Source organism: Paecilomyces variotii, assembly GCF_004022145.1.
Source record: "Paecilomyces variotii strain CBS 101075 chromosome Unknown C8Q69scaffold_9, whole genome shotgun sequence".
Classification (NCBI taxonomy): Eukaryota; Fungi; Ascomycota; class Eurotiomycetes; order Eurotiales; family Thermoascaceae; genus Paecilomyces; species Paecilomyces variotii.
The window spans coordinates 926,264-945,100 of NW_021167148.1; the positions used below are offsets into that span (position 1 = coordinate 926,264).

Below are 18,837 nucleotides of genomic sequence, written 5' to 3' on the forward strand. Positions count from 1 at the left end.
TGCGTCAACCATGACGTCGTGCGGCACAGGGACAGCGCAGAATTTCCGCAGTGCAAATAATAATCGTCAATTAGTGCTTCGCTCCGGACCACGCGCTTGAGAGTCCCCAGTTGAGTTAATAGTTCCACACATTGGATGATCGAGCATGCGTTTGGTTGAAGCTCATGATCCCGTCTTGCTAGCCCCATGATGCTGGGGGTGGCGGCGCGCCATCTGAAGGCCACACTATCCCTGGACGGTAAGGTCTGGCAACGCAAAGAGCATCTTAGCAAGAGATGCCTTCCCAACAGCCATTAAACATGATAAGACACGCTCAAGCTTCCTCGAGTACGTGCTATGCGATGGCCGTGTCTTCTCCGACTTATCGCCGAGACGCGAGCCACATGATGCACGTGCGATCAATCGGGCGATCTTCGCGTCTGCTGGAGAAGAATGACTGGATCAGAGCGGCATGAGCGATATCAGAGGCGGGGCAGGATAAATAAGAAGGTCCAAGTATTCTGTGACATGGGCATGTCAACGATCACTCCCGCAGTTTGTTTTGCAGTGCTAGAGAACCTCTAGCGAGAGATCCTGCACAGTCATTGGAAGGGATGTCATGAATGCATACCATAGCTTGTACCGCAATCGAAACGGTCAATTGTTGAGAACTTAAGAAGTAGACTACCTTGAGATGATGGATCGCACGGTGGAGCAGATGGATGTCATAAGTTAGTTATAAGTTATAACTATCGAGTTAGTCAAAGATCTGTGGGGTAATGACACGCCCCACCGACTACGCTGAGTAGGTCGAATCGCCTTCCAAGCTTTCAGAAATATCATATCCGTACGAACAGGAACAGAATGGGAATCTCTCAAGACATATTTGCAGGATGGCCATGACTCAACCAGTCTGCGCATGCATCACGGCTAGCAATCAGCCATTGCACCCCTTCGCGTGTCCTGAACAAGATGGAATGATATCAACAGAGATATGTCTATTAGGCAGGAAGCAGGATCCTATCCGTATCAATTAGCGAAAATGCCCCTCGAAATAACGACAACATAGATGTGTGAATCAAAAACGAGTAATGGACGCTAAGAGATTCCGTCGTCATGCAATGGACTTCATCAAAGCGTGCGGTTTGACAACGATGAGATATCAACTCCGCCGTTTTTGACACGGAGGGATATCTTCTCGAATTTCGGAAGTCATGACTGCAAGTATCTTAGCCAGCTGAGCTTGCGAGTAGCAAGATGAAAAATATGCCGTCAAGATTGACGGGTCTCGTGCAACGAATTGAAGAAAGACAAGGTGGAATCGGACAACGACGTTTCATCCTAAAGGAAGACAAAACGAGAAGTCGCAAGTCTCCCACTGGTAGCAATAGCATAACATCCCGCGGACTGACTCAAGGTAGCTCAGTTAGCTGATAGTACTGCACAATTAGGTTAGTCTTCCTCTAGATGTACATACATAGGTCATCGTAATCGACACCATACACACCGTTATCATTATTTATAGTTATCGCATACTTTCAGCACCACACACTCGACCATCTATCAGCTCCAAAGCTTGAGGATGTAGTTGAATAGTTCTTGCGCTAGGGCTATCGACTCTCAAGGAATTGGAAAAGTCTATCTGTACTCCCACCTGATTGTGAATCATAACTCTTATTGAAACCCCGATAGCTGTAGTTAAGTAGCAAGCATAATATCATAACTTAACTCACTATGGACCGAATCATATTGTAAATGTAAAGGTTGTCCACGATTTAGATCGCATTAGTTGATTTTAAGAGGAGGAAATCCTACATCGATAACAGTAGTCTGATCCTCGGAATGATATTAAAGCCGGAAATCTCTGGTCTAAAAGTCATGCTTTCACTAGGACCAGATCTATAACCAAACTGTGTCGCTCTCTACCTACTGGAAACCTCGCCGCATATATAACAATAGTTCATGTCCATTAACATACAGCCCTGATTTTGATATCACGTCAACTATAACTATTGTCGTTCAACTTAAGTTATAAGAAAGAGATATTAAATCAATCTACCGAGTTTGAGAGAACTACAAACAGTACAAACAGAGTAATCTTCCCTCAGGAAGAGGATATAATTAAATTTTATAACTTGCACACACAGCAAATACCAGTCCATTTCCTGTCCTAGATACCCGACTTAAGATTATTACGAGCTTGAACTTCGACCTATATCTGAATTATTCCTTAGTCTTGACCTGAAGTTCATAAAACCGGCATAATATCATCTTCCCTCTATTCCTTAACAATCTAAATCTCCCAACTAACATTCTAGCACACCGTATTCGAGTAAACGCAGACCACTCATCTCCTGTCCGTATCTCCCCCTTCGCTGAGACAAATCACTACCTGCGTAAGCTGTCCACGTTATTCCCAGCTGAAGTCCAAACATAGCCTCATCTTAAAATCCCACCGGAACAAAAGGAAACAAGAAGCGAAGAAGAACAGACGAGGTTGTCTGTCTAAATTAGATTAGACCAAAAGGCTGTAACTAATATACGCAAGCCTTCTAAGCCTCAATCAAGCAGATAAGCGTAAGATTCAGCTTTAGCGCTATTTCCCTTTTCTTTTGTACTGGTTCTTGAGGTCTCTATCAGGTATCTAGCCTAAAAACAAGACAGATCTTGCTTTGTTAACGAGATATGTATAATAGTTTTTTGTTTAGTTTTTACGGTGCAAAGTATTTCTATTGCGCGGCATAAACCAAGACCGTTAAGCTAGTGCGAATACTAATTACGCGGACGAAGGTCGGATTTAACTGGCCACGCGTACCAATTGGTATTATGTTTGTTTCTTCATTGCGACTAGAGTAGGTTCGAGTGTTTCATAAGGAAAATTCAAAGTGTTACTTTTGTGATATTATTATTATTGTTATTTGTTATTGTTATAAGGTTATTATTATATTGCTTGCTAATAATGTATACTTACCCCCGTTTTAGGTTGGGTTATCGATATTACCTGCTGGGTTTGATTCTCTACTTAACCTGATCGGGTTGTGATTTTCTGTTGGCGAAAGTTCGAGTCAAAAAAGATAGTTGGAAAGAAAAGTGTTTAGTATATCAATAGCGTGTTTGAAGTTACGCACTGGGGAACTTTGTTTTGTAGATAGTTATTATTGATAGGACGAATGAATGGAGAATAGTTACACTTTTCGTTTCCTTGCTCAATGATGCAATGTTGGGTGACTGCTTTACATCACATCCTGGTGCATGGTTTCTGTAAGTATCTCTATGTTTTTTCACACTTCCTATAGTTAGTCGACTGCATAAAAAGACTCAAAAATGCATGTGCCACTTGTGTGGAGTATGGTATATCTGAGCAAAAAGATCCCAAGAAGAACCTGCCTTTTCTGGTATGATTTACAGGATTGGAATCAAGGAAGCAGGGATTCGTCTCATGAATAACCCTATAGGAAGATTCGACTACAGCATCCGGCTGCGCCTAGTGAGCGTTGAAAAACCCAATCATCACACTCTGAAAGCTTACGTTCGAATAATAGCCCGTTCTGGTAGATTGGTTCACCCTTCAAAAGTGACTGGTTTCGGCTTAGTTTGCAGCTGCATATGCATTGAGGACAATGTCGACACCCCCCCTCTTCATGGCAAGCGGTGCACGAGGCGGGAAGGGAGAGAGAGAGGCGTTGCGAGGTGACAACAACGTGCCAAAAGCTGAGGCAGCACACGTTTCAAATTTGCCTGCCAACCCCGTATCTCTCACGGAAAAGCAAGAAGGGTCCCTCGCAGATAAGGTGGTTGACCCGTCCACGCCACGGAAAGAGTCCCTTGCATGATGCATTCTTCATAGGCTTTTGAAACATCAAGTGTTCGAAACAGCCCACAGAACGCTGCAAGAGACTCTCTTTCCGCGCGCTGGTGTCTGACACGATGCTGTTCTAGAAGCGTCGTGATTACATATCATTTGCCTGTACAGTCCTCGGCGCATAACTGATCGATGGAGCGCGAAAGTGATCGACTCTTTCGGATTGTGGAGGAGGCCCAGGACTCATGACATAAGCAAGGGTCCTTGAAGGCGATCGACCTTGCACAAGGTTCGACAGTCGTCTCATATAGATACATACATATCTGGCTTTGGAGTCTTTGAGGCCGTGTTTCAGGTCGGACTGCTCGTTGTCGAGATGCTCACGTGACGGGATGCGGCTGCCGGGAACCGGGACCCCCCTTTTCCATCCCCGAGGCTATTTAACTTAATTAACGCCAGCGGTGGAGAAAAGCTCAACTCACAATGAACGAGTTAGTTCGGGATCCATACGGCACCCCTTAAGCGATCCAAAACAGATCTATCTAGCCGGCTAGAGACCCCGGTTTCAAATGGATTCGGAGACTAGATAGAATGACTGCCTGCTAGCTTCGCGAGCAGATCACTTTCTGTGGATCCTTATGGTATTGTCCCCCGGCAACCACTGCTCTCGCGCGAGAGAAAAAACGCTGTTCGAAATCTCTGGATGCAATAATAATAATAATAATAGTAGTAGTAGTAGATGGCTTATCCACAGATCGAAATTGAGTAGCTAGCGCAGAAGGGTCCGACTCCATTAATTTTGTTTTCCCTTCCGGACTAACACAATGCACAGCAGATCCCTTGAGAGTTCTGCTCATACGATTTCTCTGAGACAGACGCGCAATCTTAGATGGTTTGATGTGAGTTATGGGGCTGAGAAGGATAATAATGCCCTTCATAAGTTTTTCATCTGCGGTTGCTGCATCATGGTAGAATGGCGAATAAAAAGCTTTCTGCTTGACTATTATGTCTTGTGCCATGGGGCATAATAATAATCCCGTAGCGTGATTAACCCCAACCCCAACGGTAGTGGAGGGCTGTTGCTCCTTTATCCACAGTACGTACTCCGTAGACGAGACGGTTTTAGCAGCGCGTTGATAGTTCCCCAGGGATTGCTATTTTTGGCTTATTTAGATGATCGCACCGATCTCGCCTGAACGTAGCTGAATAGAACTACGGAGTAGAGCATTCTCATCAGTCTGCCAACCTGTGCGAAGATCGTTACCACAGAGATATATTATTCCGGGGATAACGACGCAAACAACATCATCCTTAGCGATGTGGCTGCAGGAAGGCTGTGTCAAGACAAGATTTCAGCATCTGTGCGTGCAGGCAGAAGGATAGTTTGGTTTAGTCGCGGCTGTACGGAACTTTCCAAGAGCTACCAAGTAATCCCCTGGAAACATATGCATCAAGGTGGAGTCCACGTAGACCGGTAGCGAAGGGAACAGGACGAAATACGCCACGGGGATGTACGTCGCTTCTAGGGATCCTGCGTTTTAATCCCCGGAATAAATGATGATAATAATGATGCGCTCTGCGATGGTCCACGACGCAGAAGTCAATAGTCACGGCGTTGCATTACTGAGAGAGGACATATGCTCCGTCCAACAAGGCGCAGCGACTATCTATCCAATTTTTTGGTCGTTGAATATCAACCAGGAGCAGCTAATAGTCGATGAACTGAAGGTATCCTTGCTCCGAAGAGCATCGCCAGTATCTAGTCGGCTCTCAGGTATATCACCGATGATGCTCGTTCACCCGGCTCCATAAATGACTCAGGGTCAGAAGGGTCCACGGCCAGCGGTCTCGACAGATCTGGATACTTACGCTAGGGCACAGGTCAAACAGTCTGCCGGATGTTCACCAGTTGACCCGGTTCATGGTGATCTGCAGGGCATCGGCATAGCGTGGCTTGCACACGGAGCCGCTGGCGCAGGTACGTTGAAAACCTGCCAGGTTGAGGTTAGTCTCGCGGATCTAAAACGACTTGTGCCACTCATGAGTGGTTCAGGCTATTTAGTTGCCCAGCATTCTAAAACGTGACGGGTGACGCCGTCGAATCTTAAAATCCATGCTGGGATGCAGGCTCTAGCCATGTCTAGGAAAGGCCGCCATAGGGCTTCGGATGTGGACAGGATGAAAATTCACCGTGGCTGAGGTCTCAGCTGTCTCGTAGTTGCCTGGATTGTTCGTCCAGTTGAGGGTATTTCTTCGGACGGAGAAACAGTCACTAGGTAGACGGAAGTGCCACATGAACGCCTGTGTCCTTTTGTATCGATAATGAAGGGCTGCGATATGCGACACATGCGATCTCAACAGCGTCGCTTCAATAGAAGTCAATAATGATGGTCAGATAGTGTCGGACTTTTACCTGATCACGTACTCGTAATTGGGGCCGATTGAATGCTCAGCCGATCCCGAATAGTAGTGGGACAACGAAGGATCAGGAGCCCCTTTGGAGTCGGACCCTTCCCCTGCTCGGATTCATTATTTAGTCTATCCGTGTATTTAATCTAAATATGTTAACCTGCATGCGACCCCTGTTCATCCGTAGAGTAAAATAGCTTGTGTGGGGAAAAAATTCCAGCCCAGTTTGAAGGCGCTCAGCTCGACCGTAAATAATAGAAATAATGATGATAATCTACCGTCGGAGGTCCGAACGATCGTCCCGCGATGAGCGAGATCCTCGAGGTGGGCGACGGAGTTATGAATAATAATATGTTTCTGAATCTCTCCGCGGACGGCAGGTGAGGATACATTCGCGGATCGAAATATGAACATGTCGGGGACCAGAACTGATCACCGTAGTCTTATACTGATGATGAAGAGACGTGGCTGATTAGCGTCGTCCTGATCTGGCCTTCCAATAAAAATGGGTCAATTGATCTCAGCAGAGCCTCCGCGGACGATATAGCTACTCCACCGCGTTTTGTGACAGTCTCGTCCAGCATCGCTCATCATAGATATGCCTAGCCATGTTTTCTCAGGCCCGATTGACCACCAGGCTGTTTCGAGGAAGACTCCCCGATCTATGCTGTCGCTATACAATTGCACAATGAAACTAATCTGCGATCATCGATCTCCTGCCGCCATCCAGGCTAACGCTATGGGGCAGGGTATAGCCGATATGATACTTTATTTGGGCGTTCGTTCTTTCGACGGTTCTGCGCAAGTATAGCGGTCTCCTGGAGTCGGCTATGCGACGCCACGTCTGCACAATGCGCGCATTTCCGCCAGGGAAGTTTCCCCATTGAGAGAGAAGTAAACACGTCTCTTATACAACATGCACTGATTGATATTGTGCTGAGCTGGGATCGTGTGATCAAGATCTCAAGGGTCATATAGTTGACTCTCCATGTGTCTTGTGTCTCACCACTGGGCGGTTAATACTGCGTTGCAGATCATATAGCACATGGATAGTAATAGAGACGCCCAATCGCTAGTTAGTTACTGCGTGCCATGCAGTTGACATCAGCGGAGCGAGATGATGGCAATGGCAGAAAGCTTCATCGGAATGCTCCACACTTCGAGCAAGCTATACACCACTAGGCCTTGTAAACCTGCACAGGGATCCCACCAGTCCTGGCCGTACGTAGTAGTAGTAGCAGACTTACGGCCGAGTTACCTCCAACAAGCAGGAGGGAACGGTGGCCAGCGAGATGCCCTGGGTTGACAGCCGCAGAGTGATCAACGCTCCAAGATCTAGGACATGGCTCGAAGCAGCAGGAACGGATCGAGGGAAAACCGTAATGCAAGGCGACTCTCGTCATCGCGAAGCGTTTCAGAAAAGTACTGAATGACAGAGGGGCTTCCTTTTCGTATCGAACTCGCAGATAATCATCATTGTTGTTCCCTTCGAGACCCGTCTGTAGCAGAATGTAACTGCGAGATTAACCTTAAACGACACATAACGGCGCATCTCCATTTCTCCGCAATGTCGGCTAGATACTCGGGGAGATAGGCTAGGACGCAGTCAACATCTCCGTTTTCTGCAGCATGCCGGACGTTGGAACACACGAGGCATGGGATGCCAGCAACCACGCAGCTGAACCAGCCAAGAGACCAAAATCGGACCTTGGCTCGCATATCCCGGGTGACGCCCACACGATCTGCCGCCGTTTGAGCGCATAGTTAGCTAGTTCAACCATGGAGACAGATGCCCTGTACTATGAGACTATGAGATTGAGAGTTCAACCGCCAGATGATCCCCTGGGCAGGGCTTGCCGAATGGTGGGTCGGACGGACCGGCTGCGCGTTCGCTCTTCTTTTTTTTTTTCTGATCCCCTAACTTAACTTAACTTAGCCTAACGACTAACCTGCTGGACGACAGAGACAGAGACAAGCCAGCATGAATTTAGTTACCTCCTTTTTTTCCTGTATCGCGAGAAACACGAACCAGGATGGACTCTCTCGACCAGGATGAATGCTGCGGGGCAAAAGCGCTCTCTGGCCCGCCTCGTCTCCCTAGGGTCAACTGCCAATCCACCGTGTGGAACGGCGCCCGCAAGCCTCACGGAAACCGTTCCAGGAGGCACTTGAGACCCCAGAGAAAAGCGTTGTGCTTCCAACAATCCAACCGGAGCTTGTGCTGGCTTGGGGCTGGTCCCAGTGCCGCAGCAGCCTTGTTAGAGAACGTCGTGCACGGGCTTGTGGTATCGACCATCTCCAAACCAACTCCAGCACGGTGGATATCATCGTTCGCCAGAACAGGAAAGGAAAAGAGCCAAAGAAAGGAACCCTAAGTGCAAGGTCATTTAGGTTCATCGCCCAATTGTCTTTCCCTCCAACGGCTAGCCTGATTGGAATCCAGACGAGTCGATGAATTGCCTGCTTACAGACGATCTGTTTGGCGGCGGACAGACCCAGAGCTCCTCTCAGGACCCTTAACTGGTTCTGTGTCCCTCGTCCATTCATCTTTCTTGACTCTGCAGAAGCTTCCTGGCAGTTATCCTTTTTCTGTTTCCTTCTTTTATCGCATCACTGTCGGTCAATCCCCTGGTTGCCAATCTCTCTTTTCATAAGTTGCGCGCCTTGCCGCTGCCCGTCATTCGACAATTACTACTTCCCTTCCAGCTCTACACTTCTCCGTGAGATTGTTGTTAGAGTCGTTGCTTGGCCAGTTTCCCTTTTATTCCCTTCCAGTAAGGTTCCGTAAACTATACTGGATCAGATTTACCATTGTTGTTGTTGTTGTCATTGAAAGACAAACGACCTGCTGTCAACACGGAACGCTTGGCAATATAGTTGTTGCTGGACCCAGTCAATCATACCAGCAGTCACATTGCCCCGTCTTCCTTCCACCTTTGCCACCGTCGACATTGAGCCACCGAGGAAGCTCCTGGAGATCAGTCCTCGAGTTATTCAATCGACTTTCCGCACCGAAACAGACTTTGCTGGCAAGTGGTAAGAACATTACTTGGACCACTGTGTCTCCCAAGCCGAGCTATAGTTTCTAATAGTCCCCAGGTTGACGATACAAAGCTAGCTTTTTGTCTATCAATTATGTCAAGGAGTCAGACCAGCATGGTGTCAATTTTGAACAACGACGATAACCCGTCGTTTGCAGTCCGGCCAACTCCTCGGTTGACCAAACAAAACTCTACACCATCGTGTACATATCCCTCTACTCACCACCACCGGATATCGGTGCCTGACTACCGCTTCGGCCCTTATTGCGACTCTCTGGTGTCGCCAAGATATACCCAACCGCCTTTGGACCCGTTCTCGTCGCACTCAGCTCCACATCCGGTGTCAGCTGGACCAGTGGAATATTCCTACAATTCCACGGCAGCCAGCCGGGATTTGTATTCTGGTTACGGAAGAGACTTGTCCCTATATACGCATGCAACCTCTCCCAACAGGATCCTGCCTACAGTGACTTCCCCAAGCGAGCCTCTTTCACCACGGACGCCCCTGGGCGGCCCTACAGAACTGGCCGCGTCGAGAGTGAACCGAAAGAACAAGTACCCATGTCCCTACGCGGCATCTCATGGATGTTCGGCAACTTTCACAACTTCGGGGCATGCTGCACGGCATGGAAAGAAGCATACGGGAGAGAAGAGTGTTCACTGTCCCATATGTAACAAAGCCTTTACACGAAAGGACAACATGAAGCAGCATCGGCGGACACATCGAACGTACTCGGAGGATATGACTTCGAGACTGGACAGAGACCGGGAGCGACGACTGTGGACCAAGAGCAGTGACCAACTGTACAGTCACAACCGATCAGCGAGCCAATCACTCTCGGATGCAGACGAGTATTCCGGACCCAGTGGACTCAATTCACCCACTGAAGAGAAGCCCTATAGCGCTTTGGAACTGCGTCCCGGAAAGCCGTTACCACCATCCGCATATGATGATCTGTCTATGAGGTATAGCAAACCTGACTTTGGTCGGAGCCAACCGGCATCACGATCGGGAAGCATCACTGGTAGCCTCGACGCTCTGGTGATAGCAGCCTCCAGAGGCAACTTGAATTCTTATCAGCAATGAGCTGGCCATGCTAAGAAGGGACACGGTCTGCCGTGCGAGGCACTTGCGGCGCTGAGCGCTTGCATAGTCAGATTTCTTAGTTTTCCCAGTCCCAGTGAGGGATGAGGTCGTGCAGCGGGTTCTAGCACCGTCTCTGCATCAAATTACTGGGCTGGATTGTTTCTATCCACGTTATTTCTCTTGACCGGGTTATACTGCCGGTCGCCTCGACCTACTGTGTAGGCGATGTACTGTACAATACTTCGAACTGTGGGAGTAGGAGTTCCAGGAGAGGCCCTTTCACCTCAGCTACTATTCGTTCCTTTGAAGATTTCTTTCTTTTTTTTGTTTGAGCAGGGTTTATCTGCGGAGGCGCAGGGTGTTTCTTGAAAAGCTGTGGTTGACTCCAAGTTTCCATTCATTGGTTGTATTCTTTTTTTTTTTTTTTTTCTTCTTTACTTTTCTGCGAAAGCCCGCTATTGCGTTCGTTAAGACTCTTTTCCTTATCTTTTTCTTGCAAAGTGTCGGTTATACAAGGGCCGGGGGTGCAGTTATCGTGACGGGGCTGCGTGCTCTACGGGATGCGCGGACCGTTGACGGGAACTGGGACCCCAAGGCTATGAACGTATGGCCGTCAGGATTCGGATGGAATGTGAGGGATGTACTACTAAGAGACATGGTTATGGCCGTGTATGTTTTGGCAAAGTTGGGAGGTTATTTGGGCAACTTTCAGGTCTCCGACTGCGGTGGGGTGCGAGCCAGTTGGAGATTAGAGTCTGTTGGGGACTTAATAGTCACTTGAATTTAAGTGTTCTGCACCCGAAGACTGTGCATTATAGACTTTTTTTCTTCTCTTTTCTTTTTTTTTTTTTTTTTTTTTTTTTGCTTATTTGTAGGATGGATGTATCAAAGACTGGCCGAGTTGCGACGCGTCTGTGGAGTCTTTCGCCATTGCTGCGTTGTCCGTGTGCTCTTCGAGGACTTCTAGGCCACTCTACTTCTCTTGTATCAGATCTACTCGATCATTCTTCTCCACCGACCCAGGGGTATGACGATGAGCAGACCATGGCTCGTCTCCAATGCTCGAACCACGGAACATTGACGGTTCCAGTCGGCCAGAGCCGGTGGAACCGTGGTGCAGAGCAGAGACCTAACGACATACCATACTCTATGGTACAACAAGATGCTTGTTTCGACTGGTGCGATCATTGTGCAGAGTCCAGACACATCCGATAGTCAGCGCGGGGATCTGGCGGTGTTCAACTGCCACGCTACAAGGTATTAGTTATGGTATGAAGCCGGAACGAGCAGCCGACCATTGGAAGAGACGGTTTCTCTGGCGAGTCGAGTCGCACGAGGAGCGTCAGTTCAGACTCTGGATGGCTTTGATTCGAACTAAGAGAGTAGAGCAGCAAGCAATACTGTTGGGTGTTCGCAGTATTGTCGCCTTGTTTCTGTTTGCGCGAGAACGCCTGTTGCGTCATCGCGGTAACCGCTTGGATAGTTGGATTTCTCATTCCTTTCGCTTCTTGAACTTATCAGCCATCAGTTTATTAGTGGTATTACTCGACACCTCACTGCTTCATTTAAGGACGGGCATCAACCGCGATTTTCCCATCTTCTCTTTTAGCTTTCCCATATGGCCTTTCTCGATCTTCCTCCATCTCCATCTTCCCGAGCCACTCCTCATCTGACCAGACAATCGATCTCGACGAATCGTGGCTCCTCGTCTCTAGTCTCTACTAGAGAGAGACTCTAGAGCAACGACTCAGCCACAACGTCAGCATCCCCGGCCCACGCCAAGCGACGAATTCTCCGGCCAGTCCTAATTCAGTGCGCCGTCGTACTCTCTAGGCCGTCACGGCCCCTCAGCGTTGCCTCTGCGGTCCACCAAGAGGATTCTGGACGCCCGATCGAGCCCTGGGATTGAGATCTTCAGCCGGGCGCAGGTGGTACTATAGCGTGTCCCTATAGGGCTCTCACAACAGGACTGAATTATCAGATTAATTCCAGTCGCCTCACCACTTCCACCAGGGCGCTGGGCTGGATAACGAGACGGGCGGACCGTTGAACGGGCGTCAACGTGCTGCTATCTACTACCAATTAAGCATCTATACCAGGAAAACCACGCCAGTACATGCCCGAAAGTTCCAGGGATACCGATTCGTTGTTATCTGGCTGCCCGAAGATCATTGATTTTAATCTCCCAACGGTCGAATTCAGATTGAGAATCTACTCCTCGTCTCTGGCACATCGTCGCCTTTCGAATATTAACTGTCGAGTTTATCTTCTGGAAGCCTGAATCTCTGGCTAGGGTCCACAAACGGTCCAGCTACCATCTACCACGCAAAGGCGCCGATCAGAGAGGCTGGTGAAGATCTGCCCACCTCTAGACGTCACACTACGCCATCCTCCTTCTCGCCCCGCGCATCGGGCTGACGGTTCGCACGGCTCCCGTCGAGGGTCTTTATCCATTCCACCCGGCGCGATTCTCCATCTTCCTTACCATTCCTTTTCCAAGATTCTAGCTTTGTGTTTTTGGAAGAGGAAATTATTATTGTCTTTGCTTTTGTGTGTCTCCTGCCCTGACGATGTCGTACTACTACGACGATCGCCGTTATCGCTCCAACCGCGATAGATATCGTCCCACCGGCTACGTCGAGGAAACCTATGTTGACTCCCGCGGCGGGGACAATGGCCGCATGGAGCTTGTCCGTCGTTACGACGACAGCGACGATGAAGTCATTGAAGAGGTCCAGCGAGACTTTCCTCCCGGGGAGTACAGCTATGGTATACCAAGACGTAGTAAGACCACGACCGTCCGGGAAGGTGTTCGTCGAGCACGTTCCGTGGGCGGCCAGGATCCTTATTATGGTGGGGGATACTATCGACGGGGTGGCCATCGGCGACCGAGGGGCTATGACGACAGACGTAAGTTCCCCTTTCCGACTACTATCAGGCGCGAGATATTTGAAAGTGTCTGTTCAGTAGTCTAATGCTGTCGCAGGAGACCGCCGCTCGAAGTATTCGTCTTCATCTCGCAGTCCATCACCACGCCCAAGACGTCGCAAGTCCTTTAGTGAACAGGCTCTCGGTGCGCTGGGTCTAGGGGGTGTTCTTGGAGCCGCTGCTGGCAAGAATCGTGATGATGATCGTGGCCGCCCGCGTCGAGAGCGTCGTCGTCATCGTCGCTCGTACTCATACTCTTCCTCTCCGTCCCGTAGTCGAAGCAGGCACCGCGACAAGAGTGAAGGGCGGATTGCTCAGGCGGTCAAGACAGCAATTACTGCTGGCGCGGCTGAAGCATTCCGTCTTCGCAAGGAGCCTGGCCCATGGAATGGAGAGAAGGGGAGACGAGTTCTGACGGCCGCTATCGCCGCGAGCGGTGTCGATGGTCTCATTGACCGTGACCCAAAAAAGCACACTAAACGTCACATCATTGAAGCTACTCTTGCTGGTTTGGCTGCCAACCACCTCCTGAATGGCCCGGCTTCCAGATCTCAGTCACGGAAGCGCGGTGGCTCCCGGGGACGGTCTCAAAGCCGTGGCGGCATTAAAGACATAGCATCTGCTGGTGTCTTGGCTGCAGCGGGTAAAGAGATCTATGACCGCGTACGTTCCAAGTCTCGGGGACGTCATCGGTCGAGCTCGCGCGACGGTTATGACAGCGGTGATGAAAGCCCTCCCCGAGATCGCCGTTCAAGGAAGCGCAGCCGGAGCGTGACCGACTATATTAGCAAAGGACTTGGGGCGCTTGGGCTGGATGACGGCGGACATACTTCGGACAGGAAGAGTCGTCGCGGGCGGTCATTGGAACGGTACTCGGATGAAGACTCCTACGACGACTATTCATCCGAGGACGATTACCGCTCGCGACGTGATGGAGATAGGAATCGAGAAGTAGGTCGACTCCGTGCCCCAACCGACAGCACCAGCCTCTCCACCAGGACTGGAGGCCCTGGCAGGGAAGGCCATGGCTCAAACGGTGGTGGTGGCGGCGGTAGTAATTCTAGCTCCGACTGTGATTCTGACCTCGGCTCCAGTTCCGACGAAAAGCGCATGCGTAAAAAGATGCGCCGCAATGAATTTCTAACTGCAGGTTTGGCGACAGTGGCCACGATCCATGCTGCACACAACGTGGTGAAGAGTATCGAAAAGCGGAAGAAGAGACAGGAGCAATTGAAGGAAGGGAAGATTACGCCTGAAGAGGCACGCAAGCGAAAGCAGAAGGCGTTGTTGGGAGACGCAGCGAGTATAGGGTTGGCAGCACTAGGTATTAAGGGTGCAATTTCCGAATGGAAGGAGGCCAAGGAGAAGCGTGAGGAAGCGCATAAATTCATGCATGAATGTGAAGAGCGCCGACGCAAGAGGGAGGCGCGCCGTACGAGGAGCCACAGTGCGAGTTATCCTTCGCGACGCCATGGGTCTGAGTACTCAGATGCCAATCCGTACTCGTCAAGAGCATGGTCAGACGACGGATACTGATGAGCTACGGCTAGTACTGGAGAGCCTATCTTATTGGATTTTATGTTTTGCCCACTCATCTCCGTTATCGTCATGTTTCCTTGATACAGAGATTCCCTTCTGTTTTATGTTGTAATGAGTTGTGACGACCATGTTTAATGACCTTGATATCTTCACGAGCAATGTTATGATACAGAATGAGATACGACATTGATGCAAAATTTCGAGATGGAATGACTGTTGCATATCTCAATGGTATTTGTTGTATAGATTATCGATGATCAATGTCTGAGTAAATAGTTTGCTGATTTCCACTTTTGGATACTGCCACAGTTTAAACTGCACGAGACCATTCTATTCCAAACGGATCTCGACCTAGCAGAAATCAGTTTCTTCGACATTATCCGGAAACATAAGTACCCTGGAACGGCCCGTCGCCCCCGCTGGATCCAGAAACAGTGGGCCAAATCCCAGCGCCACCAACAGTCCCATACCGGACGGACTAGTACACAGTTAGATACCGACACTTAAGCAACAAAACAACATGGATACCGCGGAAAGCCAAAACTAAAATATCATGCATCTGACATGTTCAATCAGGGTCAGGGCAGTTCAATCCAGCGAGACGTCCGAGCGCCACAAACTTCGTATTCATTTTAGGGGCGAGGTTCTGTGAGAGATCATATGTATGAGCAATTTTCGGGTGTCATCATTACAGTATCAAGGGGGCACAGATAAATTAGAACTTGTTTCATGTTTTTTTCAGGGCTTAGGGGTGGAAAGAGATGTAGACGTTTACTTGCAGAAGTAAAAAAAGGGTCTAGGGGTTGGAGTCGGATTTGGTCATGCAAATAGGAGGTATGTGTATAGTTACTTGTATACTTGGCGTGATGATTTATTTCTGTCGAATTATTTATAAATGAAGGGGGTTTTGCCTGATTGACTGGCTATGTAGCTGCTGTGCATTATATTGTTAATATTACGCCCCTGCTAGTTAATATACTTATGAGTTGAACTGTCTAATTTAATACCATAGCTTTGATTAAGATACTTACGGGCCGCAAAAGGACTAGGGACGGAAGCGTAAAGAGGATATTGCTGCACTGGGCTGGAAAACTATTGGAGGTCGATGAAAAAATTACATACAGTTAGAAAATAAAAAGTAAATGCAGAGCTCTTATTAAAATTTTACACAACCATCCTACGTAAATATAAGTTCATATAAATCTGAAGAAGACTGGTGATCGACGTCGTTCCCTTTTATCTCAGCGGATGTGGAGATGATGATTTCTCCGCATCCCGTCCGGTAATAGTAGATTTCGTCTCATTTAATCACTGCTTCTACGACGAAAAACGTGGTTATCAGACGTCAATTTTCCATCAAGGTTATTTCGTTATTCTAGGTATAATTTGCGGAGATTGAATCTTCACTACCAACTCGGCCTGCTTTTTGGTTCTTCTATCTTATCAATAGTCGTGCTTTTCTTTTGACTTAAGTCCCACGGGAAATATCTCCGGAATATTAACAATGACCACATCTAATCTACCCAAAACTATGAAAGCTCAAGTTCTCGAAGCATTCAAGTCACCTTATGTGCTTCGAGAAGTTCCTCTTCCCAAAATCTCTTCTCCACATGACATCCTGATCAAAGTCGATGCTGCTTCATACTGTCATACAGATGCGGTCCTTGCAGCGGGTGACATGCCACCAAATCCCCGCTCATTTCCACATGTTGGTTCTCATGAGTTCGCAGGGACAGTGGTCGCAATACCGCCGAATGGGACGGTAGATTTCAAACCAGGCGACCGTGTTGGTGTTCCTGGCCGCGCACTACATGCATGTGGTGTATGTGATGAATGTCAGGATGAGAAACGTCCCGAGAACGATTTGGCTAGATACTCTGTATTTTGCCCCGCGTCAGAGGGTAATGGGGTCTCTGTCGATGGGGGTTTCAGGGAGTACGCGGTAGTGGATGCAAGGCAGATAGTGCCGATACCATCTGAACTGAGCGCAGCAGAGACAGCTCCTATGATGTGCGCAGGCGTCACTATCTATGCTGCTTTGAAGAGATGCGGGCTCGCGCGCGGACAGCGAGTGGGGATAATCGGATGCGGTGGCGGTCTTGGACATCTAGGACTGCAGTTTGGAGTCAAGATGGGCTTGGAAGTCTTCGGTATCGACAATTCAGATACATCATTAAAACTGGCGCGTGGTTTGAATACCGGCGCGCGAATTGTGGATTCGAGAGTGGAAAACGCTGCAGAGATTGCTCGTCAGATCGGCCTCGCAGACAGCAAGAAATATCCAGGAGAGATGGGTCTCGACGCCGTGATCATCCTGGCGGAAAGTCAGAACGGTTTCGATTACGGGATGAAGTTGCTGAAGAATCATGGGAAATTGGTCCTGGTCTCGTTTCCTAAGGAAGGGTTCCATATTTCATCCCGAGATATTGTCTTCCGAGACATATCGATAGTAGGGAGTTTGGTAGGTGGTCGGAAGACGTTGAAGGAGATGTTGGAATTCTCAGCCAGACATAGCATCAGACCGATCATTAAGCGATATCCTCTGTCGAAATTGAATGAGCTCGTTGGTGATTATAGTCGTGGAATTGGCGGGAAATTGATTGTGGATATGTCTCTGGAGGAGTGAGCGAGTTAAGCTATGTGATAGTATTAGATTATCTTCTATGATACTTGCAGTCAGTTCACTTTTCCTTGTCTTGGTAACCTACTTTTGGATAATTATTAGGAAGATTAAATATATTCCCTGCCTATTCCGTTTGCTTCATCCCAGTACTTAAGATATCACCTGTGAAGTTGCAGCATGCTTCCTTCATTGACTTGAAATATCATATTAATTCCAGTCGCGCAATGTGCTAGAAAAGGGAAGTCTCATGTAGAGCCAATCTCGAGGTAATAATTTCAGCTAGTTTGATGAGCTTGGTGCGTAGTGGGATATCAATTTCATTTCCACCAAGGTACTCGTAGATATTCCAGATGTATCTTCAAAGCCAAATACAAGCTCGGAATTGATATAAACGATGGTCTAGATAGAGCGTATGAAGCACTTTTCTGAGGCCTTGCCGTTGAGACTAGTCTAGAGTCTACCAACGGCGAATCCCAGTGTCTTCCACTTCACCTATACATTGGATGAAACAGATATCAATGGTAATCATCGTGCATTTAGTCCAATCATAACTGCCTCATACATCTCTAATATGATTGTAAAATGTCCCGACCAGTCAGATACAGCCCTTCTCGACATCCAGTCACACAATCAAGCAACCTTATTTCCAAGCACCCTCTTATACTCTCCCTTCTCCTCCATCTCGTTTAGAACTTTCTCGGCCACCTTCATCGCATCCACACCAGCTGGCGCTCCGCAGTACACAGTCGCATGCAGAATCGCTTCTCGAATCTCGACTTCTGTCAGCCCGTTATTGATAGCTCCGCGAATGTGTATGCCAAGCTCCGGAGAACGGTTCAACGCCATCAGCATGCCGATATTTAACAGACTTCTCTGTTTGCGATCAAGGCCCGGCCGCGTCCAGATGTTTCCCCAGCACCACTCTGTGACCAGTTCTTGTCCGGGGCGAGAGAACTCTGTCGAGCCGTTGGCGAGGGCGCGGTCGACGTATTCGCTGCCGACGACGCTGCGGCGGACTTTGAGGCCCTCCTCGAAGAGTTGTTTATGTAGGTCGTCGTATTTAGGGTCTGTAGACATTTTGTTTTTGCTCCGATTTGTTGTCCGTTATTATAACGTTATAGAATGATGAGCCGGTGAAGTGGTGGGTGGAATTTTTGGGAGGATGATGGGTCGAGGAGTAGTATGCTTTAGAAGAACAGTTTTAGAGATCTCTTCTCAGACGACCATCTCACACTGATGTAAGTTGACAGACACTCTATGTTAATGTTCTGCTATTGATTTAGAGTGCAGACAAATGTTTTCAAACGATATTTCCCCCGGGTATAGAGGCCGGATGTAATGATAGTTGATGTTTGATCTGGACGAATAGCTTCCCCCGCATTCTCACCCCGGACATCTCCCCGAATGCGGGGCATTTAGTACGATGAAT

The 18,837-nt window shown here is 48.4% G+C and overlaps 6 protein-coding genes across 6 annotated transcripts; 4 read left to right on the plus strand and 2 right to left on the minus strand.

The window, feature by feature from the left end:
- Window positions 1-7,294: 7,294 nt before the first annotated feature.
- C8Q69DRAFT_446487 (hypothetical protein) lies at window positions 7,295-8,737 on the minus strand (the record flags this gene model as incomplete). The annotated part of the gene is made up of 5 exons (XM_028629133.1): window positions 7,295-7,405; window positions 7,438-7,525; window positions 7,719-7,932; window positions 8,220-8,444; window positions 8,659-8,737. The coding sequence occupies 5 exons, from the start codon at window positions 8,735-8,737 to the stop codon at window positions 7,295-7,297; spliced, it is 717 nt and encodes a 238-aa protein (XP_028483354.1).
- Window positions 8,738-9,000: 263 nt separating this feature from the next.
- Window positions 9,001-10,700, plus strand: C8Q69DRAFT_333166 (hypothetical protein). Its single transcript, XM_028627495.1, has 2 exons — window positions 9,001-9,226; window positions 9,290-10,700. Exon 2 carries the CDS (start codon window positions 9,326-9,328, stop codon window positions 10,316-10,318), a length of 993 nt encoding a protein of 330 aa, XP_028483355.1. The 5' UTR covers window positions 9,001-9,226; window positions 9,290-9,325; the 3' UTR covers window positions 10,319-10,700.
- Window positions 10,701-11,437: 737 nt separating this feature from the next.
- On the plus strand, window positions 11,438-12,213 carry C8Q69DRAFT_333184 (hypothetical protein). Its single transcript, XM_028627496.1, has one exon. The coding sequence runs from the start codon at window positions 11,590-11,592 to the stop codon at window positions 11,989-11,991; it is 402 nt and encodes a 133-aa protein (XP_028483356.1). The 5' UTR covers window positions 11,438-11,589; the 3' UTR covers window positions 11,992-12,213.
- Window positions 12,214-12,744: 531 nt separating this feature from the next.
- C8Q69DRAFT_333186 (hypothetical protein) lies at window positions 12,745-14,797 on the plus strand. The gene is made up of 2 exons (XM_028627497.1): window positions 12,745-13,228; window positions 13,305-14,797. Exons 1-2 carry the CDS (start codon window positions 12,889-12,891, stop codon window positions 14,780-14,782), a joined length of 1,818 nt encoding a protein of 605 aa, XP_028483357.1. The 5' UTR covers window positions 12,745-12,888; the 3' UTR covers window positions 14,783-14,797.
- Window positions 14,798-16,016: 1,219 nt separating this feature from the next.
- Window positions 16,017-17,756, plus strand: C8Q69DRAFT_474615 (alcohol dehydrogenase-like protein). Its single transcript, XM_028631136.1, has one exon. The coding sequence runs from the start codon at window positions 16,290-16,292 to the stop codon at window positions 17,409-17,411; it is 1,122 nt and encodes a 373-aa protein (XP_028483358.1). The 5' UTR covers window positions 16,017-16,289; the 3' UTR covers window positions 17,412-17,756.
- C8Q69DRAFT_474616 (4-carboxymuconolactone decarboxylase family protein) lies at window positions 17,703-18,834 on the minus strand. The gene has a single exon (XM_028631137.1). It carries the CDS (start codon window positions 18,483-18,485, stop codon window positions 18,039-18,041), a length of 447 nt encoding a protein of 148 aa, XP_028483359.1. The 5' UTR covers window positions 18,486-18,834; the 3' UTR covers window positions 17,703-18,038.
- Window positions 18,835-18,837: the final 3 nt, after the last annotated feature.

Bases quoted from the DNA above. Each gene is read 5' to 3' on its own strand.
- C8Q69DRAFT_333166 (XM_028627495.1), top strand. From the start codon at position 9,326: ATGTCAAGGAGTCAGACCAGCATGGTGTCAATTTTGAACAACGACGAT.
- C8Q69DRAFT_474615 (XM_028631136.1), top strand. From the start codon at position 16,290: ATGACCACATCTAATCTACCCAAAACTATGAAAGCTCAAGTTCTCGAA.
- C8Q69DRAFT_474616 (XM_028631137.1), bottom strand. From the start codon at position 18,485: ATGTCTACAGACCCTAAATACGACGACCTACATAAACAACTCTTCGAG.
- C8Q69DRAFT_333186 (XM_028627497.1), top strand. From the start codon at position 12,889: ATGTCGTACTACTACGACGATCGCCGTTATCGCTCCAACCGCGATAGA. The intron at 13,229-13,304 runs GTAAGTTCCCCT...ATGCTGTCGCAG, and splicing joins GAGGGGCTATGACGACAGAC to GAGACCGCCGCTCGAAGTAT.
- C8Q69DRAFT_333184 (XM_028627496.1), top strand. From the start codon at position 11,590: ATGAAGCCGGAACGAGCAGCCGACCATTGGAAGAGACGGTTTCTCTGG.